We start from the raw sequence: 25,549 nt of genomic DNA, 5'->3' as shown, positions 1-25,549 counted from the left end.
CCGAGGGTACACAGGTCAGGCAGCTTGTGTGCAGGGAAAAGCAAGACCAGCATTTCAGGTTGATTACCTTTCATCAGGACGTTAACTATGTCACACTCCACAGATGCCACTTAACTGTTACTTCCAGCATTCCCTGTTTTTGTGCAAGATTCGTCATCCTTCTTACCTCAAAAGCATTTAATAGTTCCGAGTGCAAGGAACTCGGAGCCCTGGATCTCTCAGGTCCATCTTGGGGTATCAATGATGTATTAATGCACTGTCTATAAACAAATGACAGACAATGTTTAAGGAAGATAGACAGCAAACACTGGGAGTGGTCTCAGTGAGGGAGTTGGCGATCACTACTCACGAAGCCAGCTCCTGTTGCATGAGGAGTTGGTTTTTTAACTTGCTCTTCTCATTTCGTAAACCCTAGGGGGATTCAAGACTGGAATTCAAACAGGAATTCTTTTGCTCTTTTGTTCAAGTATTTTAAAAAAAAAGGATCTTACCTCTGCAATCATGGAATATTCAACAATAGAATGCTTAAGCTCTTTAATGTGGTTCTCTCTCTGCAAAGAAAGGATGCATTTAAAAAAAAAGACTAATATTGTGTGCATCTCTAAATCGGTAAGGAGGACATGGGGTAGGGGAGGAAGGTGGTGAACAAGTTTACCAGCCCATCACAGTCGAGTTCATTTAGTTTAACTGAAGAGCTGTAAAGAAAGCCAAAAACTTGAAATTTGGCCAATATATGGTTTGCATTATTCATTGAATGCAGATGTAATACACTTCAATGAAATTTCGAACGTTAATGTTCCTGGTGTCAGGAAACTGACAATGGACAGATAATGAACAAAACATCTTTTTCATTGCTGCTTTTGGAGGTAGTTGTATGATCAGTGCAGCAAGGACATTCCCTTGCCCGGGACCAAGATGACCTTATGATTTTGTCAGCAGCATTGCTGTTCTGTCCAAGAGGAAACACGGGGAGATAAGGACAAAGTTTAGCTGCCAAAGGAAATCTGTCAGGGCTGAGATAAGCTTACATTTCACACCACACAAACTACCCAAATCTGACTTCAACATTTCCTCTCTTTAAATGATGGCTTGAGGCTGTACAAACTTCAAGAAAACTCACAATACACTTCATATCCATTGCAAATGCAGTAAGGCAATGGGCAACACCATCAAGGGGTGCATAATTTTCTTTAGAAAGGGTTTAAAAACACAGCTAATAATTCATCTTGCTTATCGGAACAGGAGGGTAATGGGAAGTCCCAAGTTGGATTGTGACCCATGCAAGGCAATTGTTTCCCCAGAGCAGGGCACACTGGAGTAGTCCCACTCCACCCAGAAAAACAGTCTACTGGCCATGATTTGTATCCAAGCACTGGCACAACCCAAGTACAGAATAGTAGATCAGCTCTCTTGGTGACGTGGAAACATGCAACATTTTAGGTCTTGCATGCAGGTCACTAGCAATCTTGGGTTTTAATTCCCAAATCTGCTCCTGATTTGAAACGCTCGTTGATGCACTTAGTGTTTGGGAAGTCAACTATTGCTAAACTGCTCTGTTTAGCTTCTCATATTGCGTAAAATATTATTTCAGTCTGCTGTTTGCATTCCAACCTCTATTCATACATCAGCCAACTCTTGAAAAAAAACTGCATAATGTCTCAATTTTAAAATTAGCCTGTTTTCCTCCAGCCCTTTAACTGTGGGGAACTCTACATTCCACCAGATCTGATCTCCATTCAACTCAGAGCTGCTACCATGTACAATAGATATCTTTCTTAGTCACACATACGTCAAAACAGTGAAATGCATCTTTTTGCGTAGAGTGTTCTGGGGGGCAGCCCGCAAGTGTCGCCATGTTTCTGGCACCAACATAGCATGCCCACAACTTCCTAACCCATGTGTCTTTTTGGAATGTGGGAGAAAACTGGAGCACCCGGAGAAAACCCACGCAGACATGGGGAGAACATACAAACTCCTCATAGACAGTGGCCGGAATTGAACCCAGGTCTCTGGCACCGTAAAGCATTACACTAACTGCTACACTACTGTGCCTGCCCTCACATCCACATTACCATGGAGGCCACATCTTAAAAGGAGCCAATTTGCTCACACAAGCAGAGTGAACACTTGTCCGTCTCTTGTGGCTGTGTAAGACACACCATGTCCTGAGATCAGGAAAGATACTGTCCCTAAGTGTCTACCTCTGAGAACGGGCCGGGCCAGGCCACCTGCCTCAATATCTCAGGTGGTCCAATGTTGAATAGTTTGATAGTAAAGATTTTTGGAACTTGTTTAAAAAGTTCTACGTAAATGCACGGAGCTAGAAATTGCTACCTTTTAATGGCATTAAGGTGTTGTGGTCAGCCCAAAAACTGGCTGTGAATGTCTCAAAGTCTCACTCCAATTGCAAGGTTTACAGAATAGCATGGCTGGGTCTTGCTGACACTGATGTTTCCTTTTGATGTATTGCAGGTTCTCACAATTAGCACACGTGATCATTGCAGCCAACTCAGCTCCCTTTCTAGCCACAGGGGAGGGTTTCTACTGAATGAATTCATTACATTAATTCAGGTCCCCCCTGAATGAATGAATATCAGGGGACCAGGCAGGAGGATGAACAGTGCCCACAGGAGGCAAGTCCTTTGTACGGGGAGTGGGCACATGGTCACTTCTAGGGGCTTAGCCATCATCGTGTCAGAGAGGGCTCAGGGTATAAATGCTTGTGCTTTGGGGAAGCTTGCAATGCAGGTTAATGCGCATGCCCACTCATTTCTTCTTGAGTATGGAGTTTGGGTGACCTTCCTAATGCAGAAGAGAGGAGCAAACTGATAGGCATGGCTGAGATCAGCAGTAGCCTAGGCCAGAAAGCTAGGAATGACCTTGACTGCTGTCGGCAAAACAGACCAAGCATGCATGGAGCTGTATTTGAGGTTCTAGGAGGTCACAGATCTCAGTGAGGATAAAGAATGTAGTTCAATTGTTGGTCTTCTAAACAATTTCATGAGAAACAGCATCAGTAAAATCTACCTGTTCTGCAAGTAATAAGAATTGTAATTTTTCAGATCAGAGTTTCTAAATAAATCAAACCGAAGTTGGATTTTGAACCCTGATATACTGTTGACATCACTTTGGGGAGTTTGAGAGCTGGAAAAAGTTGCTGACTCAAGTGAAAATCTTGCTTAAAAAGTCAGATCAATTTTCTACCAATCTTTAAGAGATCTTAAAGTGGGCACAATGTGGGTCTAACTCTGGACAAAGCCTATTTTCAGCTGCAAAGAACCTTGCAAGAAGTGCAAAGGAATTTCTAGGCCAGTCTGAAATTCAACGACAGCCCAAACAGGGCAGAAATTTCAACGTGTGGCAAACACCCACACGGACTTCAACCCAAGGGACTCATGCTCCACTTTATGGAGCTTCAGGTGGGTTGCACGGAGGACACGAGCATAGCAGACAGAACTGGTGCTACAACAGAAACCAATTAGACCAAGCCCTTCATTAGCAGGTAGACCAGGATATTGGCCCTTTGGGACCCATATTTGGTGGGATGCTAAGTCGAATGGAAAAGCTGTCTGGTGTCATAAAAGATTGCCCCAAAATACTATGCAAAGCAGGCGCCAACTTCAGAGGAGACCACAGACTTGTTAGGTGTTCAATGGCTCAGACAGAACTATTCCGATGGTGAAGCATGTCTCAGCTGCAAGGCCAGTTGTAGCCAAACCTATTGGGAAGAGGTTACAGAACAGACCACATTTATCCTGTGCACCGTTTAGTGCAATTTACAACAGGCCTCCCTATATGCTGGGGAGGAAGCCTTTAGACAGTCAGGGAAGTCTCTGCATAGATCGGCAGGGAGCACGATCCCTGCTTATTTTGACCCACTTCCTCATGATCACCTGCTATGCAAAGCACCCAGTGACAATTGCAGCACAGGTACCTGTTTTTCCCCCGAAGATCCTGTGCTAAAAACTGAAGAGAACCTACCCTAATAGTTTCAGCATTCTGCTTGCTTTGTTTTCAGATTCCCGTACCAAGCAGCTGAAGGGCAGAGTTGTTCATCCTTAAAGTGTGCCAGTGCCCAACCAGAACTTCAATTCCAATAAGCTCAGTGACCATCAAGAACTTGGAGATTGTTTTGATAAAGGAATAGTGTGAGAAAGTGGTGCTGAGGTAAAAGATTAGCCAGTCTTTACGAAGGGTGCAGGCAGATGCAAGGGACCAAATGGCCTGGCCTTGCTTCTACTTGTTCTTATCTTACAAATAGTTTGGACTTGCATTTCACTGAGCTCCCTCAAGTACAAATCCTGAAAACATCTGCACCCATTCTTGTATTGTACACAAGCCTCATCTCATCCCACCAACATCTGACTGTTCCTTTCACCAGCTTCCCAGAAGTGTGTCCATGGTCTTCATTGCAGCCATCCCATTTACTGGACTAAACAACACTCCAAGTCTCTCTTGAATGACCCCATTAATTATCATCATGCTTCTCACCCCAGATTTTACATTTATCAGTAAATGAAATATTTTCACTACATCTCAATTGGACTCTTAAAAAGACTTCAGCTCACTCCTTGGCCTTTAGAAAAGGGATCCTGTGCCACCCTTCCTGATTACCAAATCCTATCCCTTCTATCATCCTTTTAAATCTTTGCTCCAATGCCTCTGCTAATCTGTTTTGGAATAGCGCCCAGAACCTCATCCAGTACTCCTAAACACAGTCCCAAGTCTTCTGCAATTTAATAGCATCTTTTGTTTCCATTTCTTCAGAAACAGACTCCAGTATTTTGCCTGTTTTTATTTTATGATTTTCACTTAGACCTGTTTTGTCACACACATTTTCTAAGTAGAAAAACACCTTAAACTACATACAAAACACACTTATCTATGCTGAAATCTTCTGCCACTGTTCTGTTGCATCTATTCTGTAAGTTTATGAATGCCTTCCTGTACTTTAATCACTCTTCCTTTGTATCAACGATACCTGCCAACTTTCTGTGCAAACTTTGCTTCCGATTCCAGAATCCAGATAGTGATGAAGCAACAACTACCAAATTTTGATCTCTGTGGAACATCACTTCCCATCTTCCGTCATTGAGTAGCTCTGACTTGTAGCCAGCTTGCTACTCATTCCTGCGTCTGGCCCCACATACACGGATCTTAAATTTGGAAGTAATTGCCCGTTAAACTAAAGTCACGCTGCTCCCCAAAGGGAAACAGTAGGAGAACTGCAAATGCTCAAAATTTGAATTAAAAGCAGATATCTCAAAAGGCACAAGGTCTTTTGAAAGTGGAAGAGCAACTGCTAATAAAAGGGTTTGCATCCTTCAATCAACACCTTCCGCCACCCCAATTGTTCACGTAAATGCTTGTACTTTCTGCCTGAGGTGCCAGATTAAGGCTGATAATTAGAAGGTGAACATTCAGAATTAAAGAATCATTTTCAACCCTCACCCTTCAACATCCAGTAGGATGTGGGTCAAGAATCGCAACAATGCCACTCAACAAGTGGGAGACATGTTTCATGAAACCTAGCACTAAAAAGTAATACCTTGACAACTGCAGGCTCATCAAGTTAAACTAGAATTGCTTAAAATATAATCATGGACTACAAATTCCTTCACAAAACAGGGTGAAGGAAAAGCACAGATGTTGAAAGTTGGCTTAACCTCTGAAGAGCAATTTTACACACGAGGTTCAGGGAATTTTATCTAATTTCTCAACTAGGATTTTCGTTCCACCCGACACATTTTTTCTGGTGTAAAATTTCCCCAACTTGTTTTGCATCTACTGCTACCGTTAATACATGTTTCTAGTGCTATTTTCAATCTCTGGTCTAAACAACAGTTCTTTGTTCCCACAAGAAATCAGGTTCTCACTAACCTACTTCTCCTGAAATTGTTCCAAGCAAAGGTCAAACACACAAACCTGTCTTCATTATCTTGTGACCCAGTGACCTCAGATGGAGTTGGATGCTTGTGTCTGGTCTGCTTTGACCCTGATGGTCAAGGTCTGAGTCATCGAGCTCCCTGCCTCAAGATCATTTGAGGCCATAGTTACTGATCGCTCCCAAGTTTATTGTTTACTGCCCCATTAGGGACTTCACCCAAACTCCACCTCAGGGGGTAGCTTCTCCTTTGACCCACTGGAGCAGGTAGAATAGGCATTGGGATTTGCCTGTACTGCAGGTTTCCCCAAAGTACAGGCACTTGCGGTCTCCTAACATGCCCTCGGACATTGCTGTCAACCTCCCGCCAAGAGGTTGGCGCCTTCGCTCCATCCGCCGTGCCAGCATCTCCTGGTGGCCAGCCATTTTAATTCCACTTCCTATTCCCACACCGACGTGCCAGTGGAGGCCACCCTGGACGGACAAGTCGAGGCCAAATGCAAATTAGAGGAACAGCACCTTGTATTCCGCCTGGGCAGTCTCCAGCCTGACAGCATGAACGTCAAGTTCTCCAACTTCCAATAACCCCTCCCCTTTTCCCCATTTTTCTTCTCTCCTGATCCGACTGGCCCGCCATCACCCTCTTTCCCCTCCCCATCTGCTCCTCACCCACACACTCCTCCCACTGGTTCCCCTTCCTTTATTCGAAGCTCCAACATCCTCTCCTATCAGATTCCACCTTCTTCAGCTTTTTGTCACTTCCACCTATCACCTCCCAGCTTCTGACATCATTCCTACTCCTCCGCCTCCCTCATCTGCCCATCATCCCTCCCTCACCTGCCAGCTCTTGCTCCACCCCTCTCCTCTTTATACTGGCTATCTCCCCTCTACCTTTCCAGTGAATGATCTCAACCCGAAATATTTCCCTCCATGGATGCTGCCTGACCCGCTGAGTTCCTCCAGTGTCTTTGTGTCACTGTTTCCCCTCCTGCCGAGAGCACCTGGTTGTAGCCCTGGAGGGTCTTTATGGCTCCCCTGCATCCTGTGCACTCTTCTTCACCACCCTGACTTGGTCCTTTTGATCCCCGTCCTCCTGTTGTTGCAGCATCCATTCAGTAGCAACCCTCCCCCGTAGCCAGAAGAGTGTTGCTTGAATTGTGGCACGTCCATTTAAGGGCTGGCTGCAGAGATCACACCTGTCGGTGTGTGCTGAGAACCGAAAAGACTTTGCAACATATCTGTAGGGAACACCAATGTTCGTTTCAATGCAGTGTTGCAGAGGGAAACCCGACAGACTTGATCTGTGAATCTGGCATTTGAAGTTCTTGCACTTCATGAGAGTTTCAAAAAAAAAGGCATTGGGGTGACAACACTTGCGTCATTAAAAAGTGGGGAGTAAATTACGTGCAAGAGCTTGCAGATCGGAAGCAAGATGTTAAATTCAATACTGACCTCGAGTAAAACTGTATCTTTGTTATGAGCTAGGCTTTCAAGGTCAGTTAACTGCATCTGAGGAAAGAAAAGAATTGTTATTGTTGCTTTTTTGCAGTAGATTGAAGGATTATTCAACCAAAAGTTGAAGATACAGCATCTTGTTCAACAAAAGTTTTACTGGAAATCAGAAATAACCTGAAACCTACATCATCTATTCTCTCAAGTGACCCAACGCTGGTGGAGTTTATTTCAGATAAGTGTGAGGTGTTGCATTTTGGGAAGACAAATGAGGGTAGGACTTTCACAGTGAACAGTAGGGCCCTGGAGACTGTTGTAGAATAAAGACCAAGGAGTACAAGCACATGGTTCCCTGAAATTGGTGTCACAGGTAGACAGGGTGATGAAGGCAGAATTTGGCACACTAGCCTTCATCAGTCAGGCCATTGAGTATAGAAGTTGGGATGTTATGTTGCAGTTGTACACGAGGTTGGTGAGTCCATGTTTGAAATATTGTGTTCAGTTTTTGGTCACCCTGCTATAGAAAAGATGCCATTAAAGCTGGAAAGAGTGCAGAGGAGATTTACGAGGATGTTGCCAGGACCTGAGGGACTGAGTTATGGAGAAGTTGGGCAGGCTAGGACTTTATTCCTTGGAGTGTAGGAGAATGAGGAATAATGTTATAGAGGTGTATAATACCCATCAGGGGTATCAATAGGGTGAATGCACAGTCTTTTTCCTAGGGTTGGGGAATCAAGAACTAGAGGACATGGGTTTAGGGTGGGAGGGCAGAGATTTAATAGCAACCTGACAGGCAACATTTTCCACACAGGATGGTCCGTATGTGGAATGAGCTGCCAGAGGAAGTGGTTGAGGCAGGTACATTAACAACATTTAAAAAGGCATGGATAGGAAAGATTTAGAGGGATACGGGTTAAATGGGGAGAAGTGGGACTAGCTTAGATGAGAATCTTGGTCAGCATAGACCAGTTGGGCTGAAGGGCCTGTTTCCATGCTGTATGATTAACTACAACACAAGTGAAACTACATCTCTTAACAGAAGTGCTTTAATATGCAAGACTGCAACTTTGTGGACAGCATCACACTAAATATTTTGTATGCAAAATAAAAAGATTTTGGAAGGTCAGTGAGATTATGTTTTTGAGGTATTCTGATTGTACTCAAGATGCTTCAAGTGCCCCTGAAATCATTTCCATCCTGACAAACAAAATCCCTTGAACCAGCATGATTGTTCTTTCCACATTTTTGCCAATAAACAAAACCATATGGTGTAAAGGGGTGACAAACTGGCTCAGTTTTATTAATAGTGAAATTATTTTTCATTTTTAGTAAGGCCAAACCTCCCAGGGAATAATCTGAAAATTTCACAGATCTATATTGAGCTGGTTACTAAGTCTCACTGGTGTACACAAAGTGTGCAAAGTTGCAGTGCATTGTGAAAGGCGCACTCTACGGTCACTGTACAGCTCAAAAGTTATGAGCCCATTGTTGCAGACTTCAACAGTACACAAAGTCAAAGCAATCAGAACTGATTTGATGATTAGCACCCGCGAAGGTGGCCTCAAGCTACAGTCAGCTGAAGGATACACAGAACCTGAACACCAATATGTTAGGCCATGCGTAGCATTGGTTGTGTACAAGAATTCTGCTATGCTTTATAGACCGCTGCTTAAACCCGTGACCTCTACAGTTAGTCATCTGTCTGATCCAATTCTCCCCCCCACCCGCTTCCCACAAAGAAAAGTCAATCCCACATCAGGAACCCAACCACAGATCCAGATCAATACACCTGTGCTGATGGACCACTGCGCTTCCAGACATGCCACCTTTTTTTTGATTCTAAAAGAGCACTTGGATCAGTTGTGATCCAATTTCAACAGGAATGAGCACTGTACAAAAACAAAATCACACATTTGTGGAAATGAGGACACACGAGAGTGGATTTTGATGCTGACTGCACAAGGAATGATTTCAGGCATTTAAAAGGAATTCTACCGCTTTTATATCAGGGGCATAGACTTGGGCCAATATATATGCCTCAAACTATGCAGCAAAAAATAGATCTGGCAATTCACTTCTTATTTTGATAAGATTCTGAGTACAAACAAACCACAGATACCCAGAGAATGAAGCAATAGTTGACTCAATGTGACAACACACATTTCAGGCACTCAGACTTGAAGCAAATGAATTTTGCATTTCAATGTGATATAAAATGAATGCTAGTTAGAATTTTAGGTTTTAAATCTCCAAGTCAGTTTTTAAAAAAATGTATTAGTTTCCACAAGTAGTTTTCTACAAGACATTTTAATGAAACTAAATGTAATCATCAGCCCCTGATTTGAAGGGCAGTAGGGGAGATCTGAGACTCTCTTCCCCATGAAGCCGAGAGAGCCAGCCTTGAAAATGCCAAATCCTGATTAGAAAGACTTGCATTTATATGGAACCTTCCATATCTAAAAGATTTTTCCCACCCACTTTTGAGTCTCGTCGCTGTTGTAATAGAGAGACAGCTGGACCAGTTTATACACAGCAAGCTCCACAAACGGTAATTTAACAATCTGATTTATTGACACAGGATAAACATTGGACAGGTCACCGAGCTCTGTAGCCTTCATAAAATATCTTGTTGTGCTCTTTAAGACCACAGAGTTAACCTTGGTTCTCCTCTGGCAATGCAGCATTCCCTCGACACGAGGTGGACCAACTTAAATTTTCCTACTAAGTCTTTGGAATAAGAATTGAACCCATAACTCTGATTTGCCTATTGCATTACAACACAACTGGAGGCTATTCCGCCCTCTGGATCCATACCAACTCCCAGTGGAATCCCAATCCCCTCTCCTGTAGCCCCACTGCTTCATTCTCTCACACATACCCTTCAATTCTTCTGCCACCTACCTACACTAGTTGCACTTTACAACAGCCAGTTACCCTTCTAACCCACATCCTTGGGACGTGGGAGGAAACTGGAGCACCTGAAGAGCCACATAGTCACGGGGAGGACATACAAACTCCATGTGTGCAGGACTGAACCCAGGTCACTTAAGCTGTGAGGAGGCAAGTCATAACCCTCAGGCATCCAGTATATGGAACCGATATAATGAGGTCAGGATGAAGGACAGGCGTGATCAAACAATGCCAGGAAACATTTAATGGCCTCCTCCTGTTCAAGTTTGGTGGACAAACTTTTTTTTAAACAAAGTCAGATTGCAAATGTAGATTCACATACAGCAAGAACTCCCAACACTATTCTGCCAAAGCTACAAAGGGCACATTCACCAGTCAAAAGATCCATAAAATGACTTGCCTGCAGTTCAGTTTTTTCATCAGAGAGCACAGCGATCTTCTCACGTAGGGCCTCGATATCAAGGGCATTTCTTAGATTCTGAAACAAAGGCACAGAAGATTATTCTCATTACGAGTTCCATTCTCCTTGAAAGGAAAGTCACAAACAGCAGAATGCTATAGCTAAAAAATCCTAGTCCAATCCATCCATTAGATGATGACAGTCTAATGGATGTTAATTGGAGTAGGGAGGAGGTAGAGGGGGTGGTTTGAAGCTGGGAGAGCTGGAAGAGTAACTTCTCCCCCAAGGTCCCATTGGTTGTCCCATTACAGGAAGGATGTGGAGGCTTCGAAGAGGGTGCGGAAGAGGTTTACCAGGACGCTGCCTGGATTGGAGGAGAGGTTGGACAAACTTGGGTTTTCTTCTCTGGAGTGTCAGAGGCTGAGGGGAGATCTGATAGAAGTTTATGAAGTTATGAGAGGCATAGATAGGGTAAGACGGTCAGAATCATTTCCCCTAGGGTAGAAATGTCAAGTACGAGAGGTGAGGGGGGAAACAAAGAGTTAAGGAGATGTATCGAGGAAAGTTTTTGTTTTATAAATACGTGAGGTGGAGGGTGCCTGGAACAGGCTGCTGGGTAGTGGCGGAAGCAGATACGATAGTGGCATTTGAGAGGCTTTTTAGATAGATACATGAATACGCAGGGAATGGAGGGATATGGATCGTGTACAGACAGAAGGGATTTAGTTTAATTTGGCACCATGTTCACCACAGAACAGGGCCTGTTCCTGTGCTGTACTGTTCGAATGTTCCGAGTTCAACCCGAGTGCCATTTTGTTTTTCCGTACCCGAGTTAGGGGGCTGGCTGTTGGATGGAGGGTCTCTGGTGGCAGAGAATGGAGAGGAAGGCCAGGTTCCCTCCAAACAAAGGACTCCAGAGAACTGGATGGGTTTTACAACTTCACAGGAATGGTGAAGCAGTAGTTCGGTAGCCAGTAGAGCCATTCCCTCACAGCTCCATGACCCGGGTTCAATCCTGACCACCAGTGCTGTGTGTGTGGAGTTTGCACGTTCTCCCTGCGACTGCATGGATTGCCCCTGACATCCATGAGATGTGCAGGTAGGTGGGTTAAATGGCCACTGTAAATTGCCCCTAGTGTAGGTGGGTGGAAGGAGACTCAGGGTGCAGTTGAAGGGCATGTAAGAAGAGATGTTAGAAGGAAATAAATGAGGGAATATTGTGAGCAATTTTGGGCCTCATATCTAAGGAAAGATGTGCTGGCCCCAGAGAGGGTCCAGAGGAGGTTCACAAGAATGATCCCAGGAACAAAGGCTTAATATACGAGGGGCGTTTGATGTCTCTGCTGTACTTGGAGTTCAGAAGGATTGGGTGGGTGGAGGGGGGTGGGGGGGAAAGAATCTCATTGAAGCCTACTGGATGCAAAGGCCTGGATAGAGTGGACGTGGATGGAGATTATGTTTCCATTAGGAGAGTCTAGGATCTGAGGGCACAGCCTCAGAATAAAAGGGATATCCCTTTAAAACTGAGATGAAGAGGAATTTCTTCAGCCAGAGGGTGGAGTATCTGTGGAATTCGTTGTCACAGAGGGCTGTGGAGGCCATCAATGGGTGTATTTAAGGCAGAAGATTGATAGGTTCTTGATTGGTTATGGGGAGAAGGCAGGAGAACGAGGTTGAAAAAAAAATCAGCCATGATTGTATGACAAAGCAGACTTGATGGGTTGAATGGTCTAATTCTGCTCCTACATCTTATGGTTTTATGGAATGGGATTGCTCTGAGAGTTGGCATAGACTCAATAGACTGAATGGCCTCCTCCTATACCATAAGGGAATAAAAGGATAAATTTTAAAGCTGGTGTTGGTTGAGTTAATTCAGATGCTTCAACTCAAAGCCACATTCACTGAAGTGTCAGTCTAGTAATGTGACTACTACACCCTACAGGCAGGGGCAGCTCCTGCTTATTTTCCACGTGCAGAAGTTTTGAAATCTTCTCAGGTCTCTGGAAGAGAAGAGTGCAGGGTTGGGAGGTGAAAAAAAGAGAGGGAGCCAGGAAAGTTCCCACAAGACCCAATCACATCAAATGATTTTAAAATGGTATTTGGAGCTGCCTCGAGGCATTTTGCTTACAAATTTTCAAAAAAAAACAATTACACAAAATTCTGAGATTTTTTTTTTAAAGTGAAGCTTTGGGATAAAATACTTGTGCAATTGTTGCAACTTTTTTTTGAAAAAGAATGCAGACAAGCAGCTTCGAGGCAGTTTCAAATGCCATTGAAAATTATTCCATATGATTGTTTTTTTTGAGCTCTTTCCTTGGACCCCTCTTCTTCCCCACTCTCCCTCATTTCCAATCCCGTGCACTCACCTTTGGCAATGTTTCAAAGCTTGCCTAGTGGTAATGTTGCTGGACTAACAACTCAGAGAATGCAATTTTGAACCTGATAATTTGAACCAAGAAAAATAGAACTCAAACTCGATCTGTTTGCTGAATAGGTTGGAATGTTTATTGCACCTCCCAAAAGGGGGATTACCCTTTCAACAACAGCAATAAAGGTTACTAATAGCCCTGTTTAAGTGGGAAAGAATTTGGTCTCAAAACACAGGCTAAAATAAAAAGTCACATGAAATTTGACAGAGTTCCAGTAACTTAATGGCTCCGGCAATAACTTAAAGCCAGTACAATACTCTAACAACACATTACCAATTATCTGGCTTTTATTCAGAACTATCTTGCACATATACACGTAACTTCGTTTGAACAAGCCAAATTGTGCATTTGCAAGGTCAGATATTCTAACTAAGCAGTAATTTATTCTGTTCCCAGCAGATTAATGCATGCTTTCCAAATACAACAAAGAGGAGAGGAAACATGAACAGTTTATGTTTCCCTCAGATCTGGATTCAAATCCAATCAAGGTTATTCTAAAATTATTTATTCTCACATGTGTGTAACTGGTAAAGGCAGAATTTATTGCTTGGTCTTGTATCCCTTGAGATGGTTATTGAGCATCTTCAATAACTGATGAACCCTCTCCTATTTTCCATAGGGAATACCAGGATATTGGTCAAGTGACATTGGCCAGAAAAGGAAACATTTTCAAGTACAATCTGGTGTGGGGTGGGGGACTTGCAAGGGTCAGTGATCCCATATTCCTACAGCCTTCTGCTTTGTTGCAGGTGTAGTTCATGGATCCTTCTTATTTGTGGAAGGGAAATATTGCCTCTTCCACAACAACAACTTGGGCTGACATCTCAGAGGGTGCTTGATACAGAGACATGATGACACAGTAACATAAATGGCTAAAGGTTAAATGCATTTCATTTCATTAGATCTCTGCATTATCAAACACAACCAACTTCAGATGTTATATTGCACTCATTCTGTGTGGCCACCTTTAACTTCAGCCCTCCCCAGTGGCCAAAGACCATCTAGACACCCAGCCACTATTACCTGCTTCCTTGCAATTAAATGTCTAGAATGAGGGACAGGAACTATGCCCCACATGAGTGATTCAGCAAAAGCTCACAACATAGAGGATGGCCAACTGGCCAACAAAGAGAATGGTGGGAATCATATCCCCAGGGATCTCTGTCTGGGTAGGACTTGATGCCTGCATTAAGTTTCCGCACTCAGACTGTGGCACACCAACAAGGTTAGGTTCTGCCTCAGTCACCATTTTGGGCAAAATGTTTTTTTAATCACAGAACAATGCTGGAAATACTCAGCTATCAGAAAGTGAAGCAGAACATCGTCTGATCTGCCCTCATTCCAGGCTGCAGGTGGAGTTCTGGTACAAATTAACGGCGAGGATTGAAATCTGCCAGGTGCACACCGATGACAAACACATTCAGGTAAAAGCTGAACATGGGTGACTGACAGGGAAGTCAGGAATGGAAGAGAAATGTTGCTGCTTTAATGGGGAAGAGAGAAAAAGCATTTGGCCATTGTCTACCCTTAACCTGTGAGCAATATGCAAGTGTAAACCATTTGGTGTGGAATGACTGTCTTCCTAAAAAGGCTCAAGGAAGGCTTGACCTCAACCCACCTGGACATCTTGGACCTGGTATAGCAGTGGGATCCACCTGCCCAATCACAGTGTAACAAGCTATGGAGGCAGACCGAGGAGAGGGGTCTGACGATGGTTGCTGCAGATGTAGCTGCTGTGAAGGCATAGGGAACTTGCTTTGTGTGCCACCAACCAGAATGGTTGGTGTGGGACTGCTACACTAGGCACAGAAGACCAGAGGAAATCACATGCAACAGCAGTGGCCTCCCAGGCCATGGGTGGAGGCAGTGTGAGAGTCACCCACCAAGACACCCGGGAACAATGTAGAATCTGAACCTACTCCATCATCGTCTATGGCAGCCAATGGGCATCTTTCCACATTAATCCCATCGCCCAGTACTCGGTCCTACGCCTAAGCAATTCAAGTGCTGATCTAAACACTTGGTAAATACTGTCTGCAACCCAGCTTCAACCACCATCTCAGACAGCACCTCCCAGTACTTGCCACTCTCTGGGTGAAGAAGGTCCCCCACGTAACTGTCTACACTCACTGCTGACCAGATCACGGAATGAGCAAGGACAACAGCCAGGGCTAGACAAACGACTGGAGGTGACCCCTTCCACCTGCACGGGTGACTCAGGGATATATACTGCAGCAGGGAAGGCTGATGATGCAACACGTTAGTGTACAACAGGGCGTTGGCCACTGGCATTACTGACTCACCCTTGCCGAGAGCAACAGAGAGACACACACAGAGTTTCATAGGCCGCAGTCATGGATATTCAGCAGAGTGACTGTGTACAGAGCAGACAGTAATCAAGGTGAAGGCATAACTGGAAAGGGGAAAAGTGAGGAGCAGAACGAATGAGCAGATCTCTGGACAGAGCAGCAGGAGCTGATAGAATTCACTAGTCTAGTGAAGGAAATTAACCTTGTGGAATTATGTGGAGATGTGGAAGCAGAGAGGGGGAAGTGGGAAAAAGAGGGAGTGAAAGAAGGGTCACATGGTAGCTGGATTCACAGGAAGGCAGGAGTAGTTGTTGTCTATAGTAGGTGTGGGTCCATAGCTCAGGGACTGGGGAAGAATTTTAGCAAGGGCAATTGTAACCCTATTCAACCAGATCTGTGTGATGGATGGAGTGGTTGGGGCTACACCTCAAAAAGTGCCCAGTGTTTGACCTCCTTGGGACAGATCTCTCTCTGGGCTGGGGGCAGGGCAACAAGAGGGTATATAAAGAAGTAAAGAGACAGAAGGCACAGTTAATACAAGAACCATTGATAAGCAAGGACCAGCCTTCAAGCTGCCCCCACAGACTCACATTTTGTTCTTCACAGATCCCTTCACCACCCCCTTTCCACCCCTACACCGTCCCTTCCACCCCACGGACCCATCCTTTGTGTGCACATTAAAACTTGTATCTCTCACCTTTCCCGGCCCAAATCAAAGGCGATTGACGTGCAACATTAACTGTTTCTTCTCAAACACCAACTCAACAGTAACCACTCCTTCATACAGACGTTCATGTACCAATCAACAAAAATTAATTGAAAATACCCAAGGTGCATTATAGATGAGGTAATGGTCCCACCTCTTCCTGAAGAGAGGCAATCTTCTGAATTAGGGATTGATTTTCCTTCGCCTGGAATGAACACAAAAATTGGATGTCATACATTCAATTGATGGCATCAACTAAAGTCATTGGCAGACTGTTCAATGCAAGACTTACTGTCTGCTTATTCTGGAGGACAAGTCTTTCTTTGGTCTCTTCCAGGTTAGATATCTGTAACTTCAGATCCTCTAGGTCTTCTTTCAAGGACTTTTCTATTAAAATAGACTGTTGAGCACTGTAGAGATTAAAAAATAGGATTTGTTTAGGATGTGGAAGAGAAAAAGCAGGAAAGAGTAATGTGTAATCCACTGCATTGAGCTGCAAACTCACGTGACAGAAGAGGTGACGTGAGCAGTCAAACACCCAGTTGTTGCTCAGGGAGAACCATCCGCACCTCAAGAGTCAAGAGCTTGTGGAAAACCCACTCCAGAAACCTGGCCACAACCCCCACTAACATTATAGTTGGGGGATTCACATTGCCAGATGAGGCACCAAGCCCACAGCAGACCCCACAACTGTTTCCAAGGTAACTAGTACCTAGCCGATGGCTATCCCTCAAGCAACACAAACATATAATCAGCTCATCACATTTCTGGTCATAGGACCTTGCTGTGCACAAATTAGTTGCTTCAATATACACAATTACAACCATTATATTTTGAAAGGTTCTGGTTGGCTGTGATGCACCTTGGGACGTCCCAAGGTCACGATTTAAATTGTCTTCCTTAGTACAAACTAGAGGGTGCAGAAAATATCCACAAGGACGTTGCTGGGATTGGAGGGCTTAGGTTGTAAGGAGAGACTTGATAGGTTGAGACTGTTTTCCCTGAAGTAAAGGAGGCTGAGGGATGACCTTGGATGTTTATAAAATCATGAGGGGCACAGATAAGGTGGATGGTCACAATCTGTTTCCCAGGGTAGGAGAGTCTAAAACTAGAGGGCATAGGTTTAAAGCGAGAGGGGAAAGATTTAAAGGGGACCTTAAAGGCAAGTTCTCCTCATGGGTATACGGAACAAGCTGCCAGAAGAGAGGGTACAACTGCAATGTTTAAAAGACATTCAGACATATACATGGATGGGAAGGTTTGGAGGGATGTGGTCCAAACGCAGGCAAATGGAACCAGCTTGGTCAGCATGGACAAGTAGGCAACTTGGTCAGCGTGGACAAGTTGGGCTGAAGGGCCTGTTTCCATGCTGTGAAACTGACTCTATACCTAGGCACTTTTCCAGTGCTACTTTAAATTCAATGCAATTGATTAATTACATCCTTAGAACAGGTGCACTCAAGCCATTCTCTTAATACTGGTGACCAACATTACGAGACCTACATTTGTGATACCAGTGCCAATGGGCAGTGTTCTCTTGCTGTTTATAGATAGACGAGGAGGAAAGTTCCAGGCCATCTGAACAGGATAGTTTTGCTGGACCACTTCAAAGGACTATTAAGTCAATCATGTAGATGTAGAACATCTCCTGTCTAGTTTAGGTAGAGCTTCCCAAATTAGATGGAGTATAGAGAACATGCAGTTCATAGCACCTGTCCACTGCACAGTACAATGCCATGGTAGTGCGCAACCTTTGAACAAAATATGGGAAATATTATAATGCATCAAAAGCACAGTTAAGTCCAAATATGGTTTTTAAAGTGGAAAGCACATCAAGCACATTACCCAAGACAGCTCCTCACCTTTTTATCTGACTGAGCAACTCTTCATTTTGCTCCATTAATCGATTGTTACTTTCTTCTGCAGCATCAATGGTCAACCTTAACTTCAGATTGTGCTCTTGGAGTTTTTGGTGATTGTACTGGAGATCAGCAATACAGGATATCAAGTCTGATGTCTCCCTGCATTTGGACAAAAAAAAGAGAGTTCACTTCAATGAAAGGAGACAACTCCCAACATTTATTGAACTAGGATGTGACCTGGTGGTGTTCTACATTTACCCGAGGACTGAGGGATCCTTGGCAAGGCTACCATACATGTCACCTTGACAGGGTGGTGGCTGCTGGCACCTTCTTCAAGCAGGGAAGCAGTTTGATGCAAACAAGTGGGCCTTCTAGGTCACTTTGGGGCTGATTAAGAGTGCATTACATTTGTATGGGCAGGAGTCACATACAGGGTTAAATAAGCAAAACTTCCTTTCTCTGAAAGGGTATTAAATGAACCAAATAGGTTTATACAACAATATAACAGCTTCGTAGTTACTTTTACTAATTGGCAACTTATAACTTTTTATTTTACTCTGCACAAATGTGTGGCAATTATTTCCAAACAAGATTCAGTAAGCATCCCTACATTTAAAAGGCACCACATTTCAAGGGGGAAAAAAAAAGTTACCAGAACAATCAAGACTTTAGTTGTGCACCTCTCTTCAATGCCCGTTGCTTACCCCTTAAGTAACCCCAGTGCTGAGTTCCCTCTCCCCTTCCAAACACAATGCTAATTTTTCCCACCCATGACCTCTGGAACCCACGTTGGTGCAACACCCTTTTTAAAAAATAATCCGAAAGATCAGGCTCCAAGCCCATGGAGTTTGTGACTGGAGTCAGAAGTCACTCCCAATAAATTCCTTGATTGTTAAAATGCCAAGGAATACAGTCCAAGTTTTTGTCAACTTTGATTATACTTTTACCCCACTGTTCCAGTCATCTTCTCACCCCCCTCAGGAATTCCTGTATCATCTAACTTTCACAGCAGGGAGCACTCAAAGTGAAGCAGAATATTCAATGCAAATTGTGGCTGATGACATCCATAACTGAACTTTCAATTTATATCTTGCACCTTGTGATGAAAGTAAACATACCTTGGCCATATCAAATGGCTTTTATAGTCTGACTAGATTTCATCCCTTGCTTATTTATATTCTCCATTTAGAAGGATCCAAGGCAAATCGGATCCAAAACTGGTTTGGTAATAAGAAGCGGATGGTGACGGTGACAAGTCGTTTGTGTCTAGAAGCCCATGACCAGTGATGCAAATGTGTAAATAGAACAGAGGACTCTCAAAGAGTGACAACTACCCATCTTCCAAGAATTATTTTCTCATCTGTGTCTGTGTATTCTTCCATGGCATGACTTCAAAATATAGCATCTTCAAAAAACCTCCAGTTACAAGCTCAGCCAACACACAATGACCAAGTTGCCTCAGGTTCACACATCAAATAACAGTGCAGCTACTGGAAGTGTGCAATATGGATGGATGGTTTCATCAGAACAAGTTGGGGAGAGACTGCGAGTGGAATCTACTTATGGAGTGGGAGGGGAGGGCCTGTGAAGGTTTCATTTTGACGGGAGGGCGGGGGGAGAAAAATCAATGAACTTTCAATGGATAGCAATGTCAAGGACGGGAAGAGTTGGAGATGGACCACCAAAAACCAAGGGAAGGCTAGAAGCAATTCAGAACTAATAGCAGGACAGAGGTCTAATATGAGCCATCTAGTACAACATCTACTATACAAATCATTGAACTGGATGTGGAGAGAGGGAGAGACAGCTTCCAGCCCTTGGAACGTCAGAATGCTCCATCAAAATGGTTAGTGATAGAATTCATTCAGTGGGATTCGTCAGTGGAGCTGAAGATAGGGTGGTGGTGACAGTAGCTCTGCCTGCCCAACCCTGGCCCATTTGAGTCAAACCCTCCTCCTGCATGCATGGCAGGATCCCATAAAGTCAAAATGCAGCCAGTACAGGACATGGATATTCAGGATGCCATCAGCAGAAACAGCCCAGCAAAAGACCAAGACAACACGTGCCCCATCGAGATCTGCACTGTAGCCTATCGGGGGTGAGGTTTTCGTGAGAGTTAGTGCGGTTTCGTAGATGGGGTAGATAAGGAGCCCAAAGCCCTGGATCCTTCCTGTGCAGGTGGTAATGAGGGAGAAGGAAGACAGCACCCACCATGGAGACTTCATTGCCTGAATTTCTTCCCCACCCCCCGCCCCCCAGCTCCCCCATCTCCAAGTACTGAGTTAAATCCCAAAAATGAAGCTTTAGCACATTAAGAGCAATTTTAAATCATTGCTGGCAACTAAAAATGATGGTATCAGACTCACTCCCCAATTCCAGAGGTCTTGTGTTGAATTCCTACCCAAGAAACACAAACCCTAATCTTGGCTGACACTAATAGTGTGGAACAGAATGCTCTTTGGATGTAATGTTCAAGTGAACCCTGGAGTTACTAAGGTTCTTTTTGTTTCGAAGACCAGCAGGAGAGTTTTCCTGATATCAAGGCCAATATTTCTCCTAGAACACAAACCAATCTCCTTCCTGTTTCTAGCAACTTGATGTTTCACTGCCAGTTCTCTCTAAATCAAAAGGTTAAGCAATACAGTCTGTTACTAAGCAAGGCAGCAACAGATCACAGCCTTCTCTATTAATGGCCACATGCAAACAAACTGATGCATTGCCATGGCCATTAATTCACTTAATGGAGTCAGAGAATTCCCCTAGGTCACACTGGCATTGTTGGTAATGCCGTAAATAGCAACAAAGAGGTTAAGTGGCCTTATTTCATTAGTTGAGTGTGTGCTTGGCATAGCTCCTACTGAAGTAGTGAAAATGGCCCACAGCGAAACCACAGTATTCCGTTAGCTGTGCAGAACTTCATCCAGCCAGCCTCAAGTTTGACGCATATGTGCAAAATTTAACAGTTATTTTTCAACAGAAACAAAAACAAAATCACACCACTTATTGCGTACATTTTTACCTCATCAAAAGCCACTTGCTTCACTGTCTTTGCACTTGTTGGCCAAGTGTTACTGCTGGGGGCTGGTGAGGAAGCAACTTGCTCTCCCTCATGATCATTGATGACTCGCTTCCACTCTGTGGGTGCTGAGACACTGGAGTCAATGTGACCCCACCCTTCCCCCACCACCCCCCAAAGCACTTGATGCCCACCTTCCACTGTTCACATTGGGTTTGGTGCACTGAACAGAGATGGAATTTCTTAGTGCTCCTCCTCTGAGCAGTCGTGGTCAGGGTTTCCCACAAGTTGGTGAGGATGCAACAATTTTTCCCCTTCGAGGATGTTCTTAAAGTTACCAGTCTCCTCTGGAATCCTCTAGCGACAGAGCTTGCAAAAGGATTTTGGGAGCCTGAGCATGCAACGACATGTCCTGCCCAGAGTTGGCTTTGCATCGAGTCTCGATGCTGGTGTTGTTGGTCTGGGAGAGGAAGCATTATTGCTCGTCCTACCTGTGGATTTGGAGGACTTTGCAGACAGCACGTTGTTTTCTTTTATTTTAATTCATGGCCAAGAAAACTCACCAGCACCTCTACTTCCTCAGGAGGCTAAAGAAATTCAGCATGTCCCCTTTGACACTCACCAGTGTTTAATCAATGCACCATAGAAAGCATCCTATCTGGATGCATCACAGCTTGGTACGGCAACTGCTCTGCCCGGGACCGCAAGAAACTGCAGAGAGCTGTGGACACAGCCCAGCACATCACAGAAACCAGCTTCCCCTTCATGTACCCTGTCTATACCTCTCGTTGCCTTGGTGAAGCAGCCAGCATAATCAAAGAGCCCACCCACCCCAGTTGTTGTCTCTTCTCCCATCAGGCAGAAGATTCAGGAGCCTGAGGGCACGTACCACCAGGCTCAAGGACAGCTTCTACCCCACTGTGATAAGACTATTGAACGGTTCCTTTATACGATGAGATGGACTCTTGACCTCACAATCTACCTTGTTTGACCTTGCACCTTATTATCTACCTGTAATCACTTCCCCGTAGCTGTGACACGACTCTATTCTGTCATTGTTTTTAACCTGTACTACCTCAATGCATTCTGTACTAACTCAATGTAACTGCACTGTGTAATGAATTGACCTGTATGATCGGTTTGCAAGACAAGTTTTTCCCCACTGTACCTCAGTACAAGTGACAATAATAAACCAATACTTCAGGATTTGGGCTTCAGTGGCAAAAATCAGCATTTATTGCTCATCCCCAATTGCCCTGAGGGTGATGGTGAGCTACCTACAATGAAAGGTCTAGCAAGCTATTGAAGTATGCATTACAAGAATCAACCACATTCAATATGTCTGGAGTCACATATAGTCCATTCCAAACAAGGGCGGTAAACTTCCTACCATGAAGGACATCAAGGAACCGGAAAGTTTTAAATGACAGTGGAGTAATCCTTATGGTCATTTCAGGTAACCCACTCCCCCAGGATCTATACAGGCCCTCACACACACACAAATTTCCTAGCCACTTCCACAGCCCCCCTTCTCCCGTTTTTTCCTCTCCTCCATCACCCACACACACTCCCCCCACTGGGTCCCCTCCCCCCACTGTTCCCATCTGCCACCCCCCGCGCACACCCCCCCCCATTCAGTTTCATGCTCCACCTTCCTCTCCTATCAGAATCCCATCATCTTCAGCCCTTTGTCACCTCCAGCTCTCACCTCCCAGCTTCTGGGTGCTATTCCCGCTCTCCCCTCCTCACCTGGAATCCACCTATCGCTTGCCAGATCTTTCCTTTTTCAAGCTTTTTCAATCAATACAGATTAATACATATAACATCAGTGATTATACACATGATACAAAGAGATCGTGAGGACAATCATGACATATATAATCAAAGAATAAAGAATATATTCTAGGCCCCACGGTCTTAGTAAGCGAATACATTACAAAACAAAAATCAAAAAGGGAAAGAAAAATATTTATTGCAGAAAAAAAGAACCCCCAATTGAAAAAAATAAGTAATAAATCGAAACAAACTAAAAAAAATTTCAAAAGAGAAAAAAACTGGACTGATATTTTTCAATGAACAAAGAGCATTATTATGTCGTCAACTCCGCTCCTCTAAGTTCAAAGATTATTAAAAAGGGATCTATGTCATATGAAAATATGAAATGAATGGTTTCCAAACTTTCTCAAATTTAAGCGAAGAATCAACAGTGTCACTCCTAATTTTTTCTAAGTTTAAACATGATATAGTTTGAGAAAACCACTGAAAAGTAGTGGGAGGTATTCGATCCTTCCATTTAAACAAAATGGATCGCTTGGCCATTAATGTAAAATGGAAATCATATGACAAGCAGCAGCAGATAAGTAGCCAGATTCCATCATCGGTAGCCCAAATATTGCAGTGATTGGTGAAGTTGTAAATCAATATTCAATACAGTTGAAATAATGTTAAAAATGTCTTTCCAATATTTTTCCATAAGAGGACAGGACCAAAACATGTGTGTCAGGGAAGCCACCTTCGACTTCCATCTGTCACATATCGGATTTATATGGTGATAAAAACAGGCTAGCTTATCCTTAGACATATGGGTCCTGTGAACTACCTTAAACTGTATCAAAGAGTGTCTGGCAGCTTGCCAGATCTTTTGCCCCTCCCGTCTTTATACTGGCCATCTCGCATCTACTTCTTCAGCCCAGATGAAGGGCCTCTACCCGAAACGTCGACTGTCCATCTCCCTCCACAGATGCTTCCTGACCCACCGAGTTCCTCCAGCAGCTAATTTTTTTTTTCTGCTCGCTAAAACTAGTTGTTCCAAATTCCAGATCAGCAAGTGAATTTAAACTCCACAGGTGCTGTGGTTAGATTTAATCCTGTTAGTCCAGGCCTCTGGATTACTTAACCAATGTGCCACTACTGTTCCTCTCTAGTGCTGAGGTACCTACTGTAGGTGGTCCCCATCTCAGTGTACAGCAGGGTGGGGATCACTGCTGGTGAATAGACAGATTTGGGCCAGGTTAGTGGCCTTGACCCTCAAACAAATGGCCAAAGGCTGTGCTGCACAGTGACACACATTCATCACTGATATCTGCCTTCACTCCTGAGATTTGGAAGTGGTCCCTGTTTTCTGCTGTCTTGCTTGGGATTTTGCCATCAGTGCGGTGCTGTTCAGCAGAGGCAGGTTAATATAGGACTTTTGCTTCGCAGGGATTTCGTGTCTATTCTCTTCAACACTTCAGTGAATGGATTGACGAGGACTTGGATCTTGGTTTCTGAACACGAGCTTTATCTGCATACTGCAGCTCAATGACAGAGGTCAGTGACCTTGCTCGAGTGGAACTGATGTACGTTCAGCAATTTCCCATTTGGCCTGTACACTTCCTTCCCGCCAATGGGAAGTGTGTGTGAACGAGGTGCAAGAAAGATCAAGTGTTGGAGTGTCGAGGGTAGCCAAATATGAGAAGTACTCTCCACCGGTCAACTTAAAAGTACGGCCTTAAAAGACTGTATCCCTAATGAAGTTTAACACTTGGAAGAACTTCAGGCACCAGTCACAGCCTCATCCACCACTGCTGGGAAGGGACAATGTAATCATGGTCATCAAGGAAAGAGAAGTTTGATTGCAGTCTGCTGCCTGTCACAAGGAGTTATTGCAAGGTTCCTCCTTAACACTCTCCTCCCTGTGGCTGAAGAGCCTTCCCCCACACCACCCCCCCCCCCCCCCCCAAACTTCCAAAGTGCAGAGTGGATTCCATCCATTAAGCAGTATAATGGACATGATCTTAACTGCATATAGCAACACCAAGAAACATTTAGCAAGTAGCATCATCCACAGTACATAGTTGACAGTCACATATAATGCACAGCATAGTGCATGGTAATCTCCAACACCTTAAACTGAAAATTGGGAGTTGTATAAAATTGACAAGTATAACTCATTTTCATTATCATTCATTTCAAAGTTGCCAGTGACATCTTAAGTGCTACACTTATTTCAAATAGAAACACTGTGGTTACTCACCATATTGGAACTGCAGGCAATGCATACAAGTTGATTGTTTTGCATGTGGTTTCGATCTATAACATTCTTGTAAACTGCACGGGTTTTCAGGGTTCAGGTACGCATTTCACAAACTGATTGATTTCCTTCAAGGAGGTCTGATTAACCAAAGCAGCAATGAACATTCTAGTTTTGCTACTGCTGCAGATCAACAGTTCTCTGCCCATATCTCATGTCAGATCATCAAGACTACAGTTAGAGCTGTAGTTTAGTGTCGAATAAAAACAGAAAATGCTGATGTATTCAGGTCACACAGCCTGGCAAAGAGAAAGTTAACCTTAAGGTCACATCAGGGCACGTTGCAACCATCTGGATGCATCATCTAATTCTACATAGTTAGACAGTACTCCATCTGTATTTGAAATGATCATTTCTGCTGGAAGTCAGCCATCTGTGACACTGGCTCAGTTTCTCTCTCCATCAGCACCTGCCGGGCACGTCCCACAGCCCTGAATTTTGCAACTTTTTGCATTTCTTCATATTCTAACTCTCCAACATTGACCAGATGACCTCTATAACTGATCTCC

General features: G+C 44.0%; 1 protein-coding gene across 8 annotated transcripts in view; it reads right to left on the bottom strand.

The window, feature by feature from the left end:
* lrmp (lymphoid-restricted membrane protein) overlaps positions 1–25,549 on the bottom strand; it is a 147,772-nt gene that overhangs the window by 97,946 nt on the left and 24,277 nt on the right. For 7 of the 8 annotated variants that reach the window (XM_052033465.1, XM_052033469.1, XM_052033470.1 and 4 more), the window contains 8 exons: positions 17,953–18,111; positions 16,383–16,500; positions 16,245–16,295; positions 10,647–10,724; positions 7,337–7,393; positions 492–551; positions 350–411; positions 167–260 (listed from right to left, as the gene is read on the bottom strand). In XM_052033465.1, the coding sequence (XP_051889425.1) occupies positions 167–260; positions 350–411; positions 492–551; positions 7,337–7,393; positions 10,647–10,724; positions 16,245–16,295; positions 16,383–16,500; positions 17,953–18,111 (679 nt within the window). Of the gene's footprint in view, positions 1–166; positions 261–349; positions 412–491; positions 552–7,336; positions 7,394–10,646; positions 10,725–16,244; positions 16,296–16,382; positions 16,501–17,952; positions 18,112–24,983; positions 25,097–25,549 lie in introns of those variants that run through there. The other variant, XM_052033471.1, reaches the window with a different exon arrangement.

The sequence above is a fragment of the Pristis pectinata genome, chromosome 19 (genome assembly GCF_009764475.1).
Source record: "Pristis pectinata isolate sPriPec2 chromosome 19, sPriPec2.1.pri, whole genome shotgun sequence".
Classification (NCBI taxonomy): Eukaryota; Metazoa; Chordata; class Chondrichthyes; order Rhinopristiformes; family Pristidae; genus Pristis; species Pristis pectinata.
The sequence above is the reverse complement of the archived record's forward strand: the minus strand, read 5'-3'. Positions and strand labels throughout refer to the sequence as shown.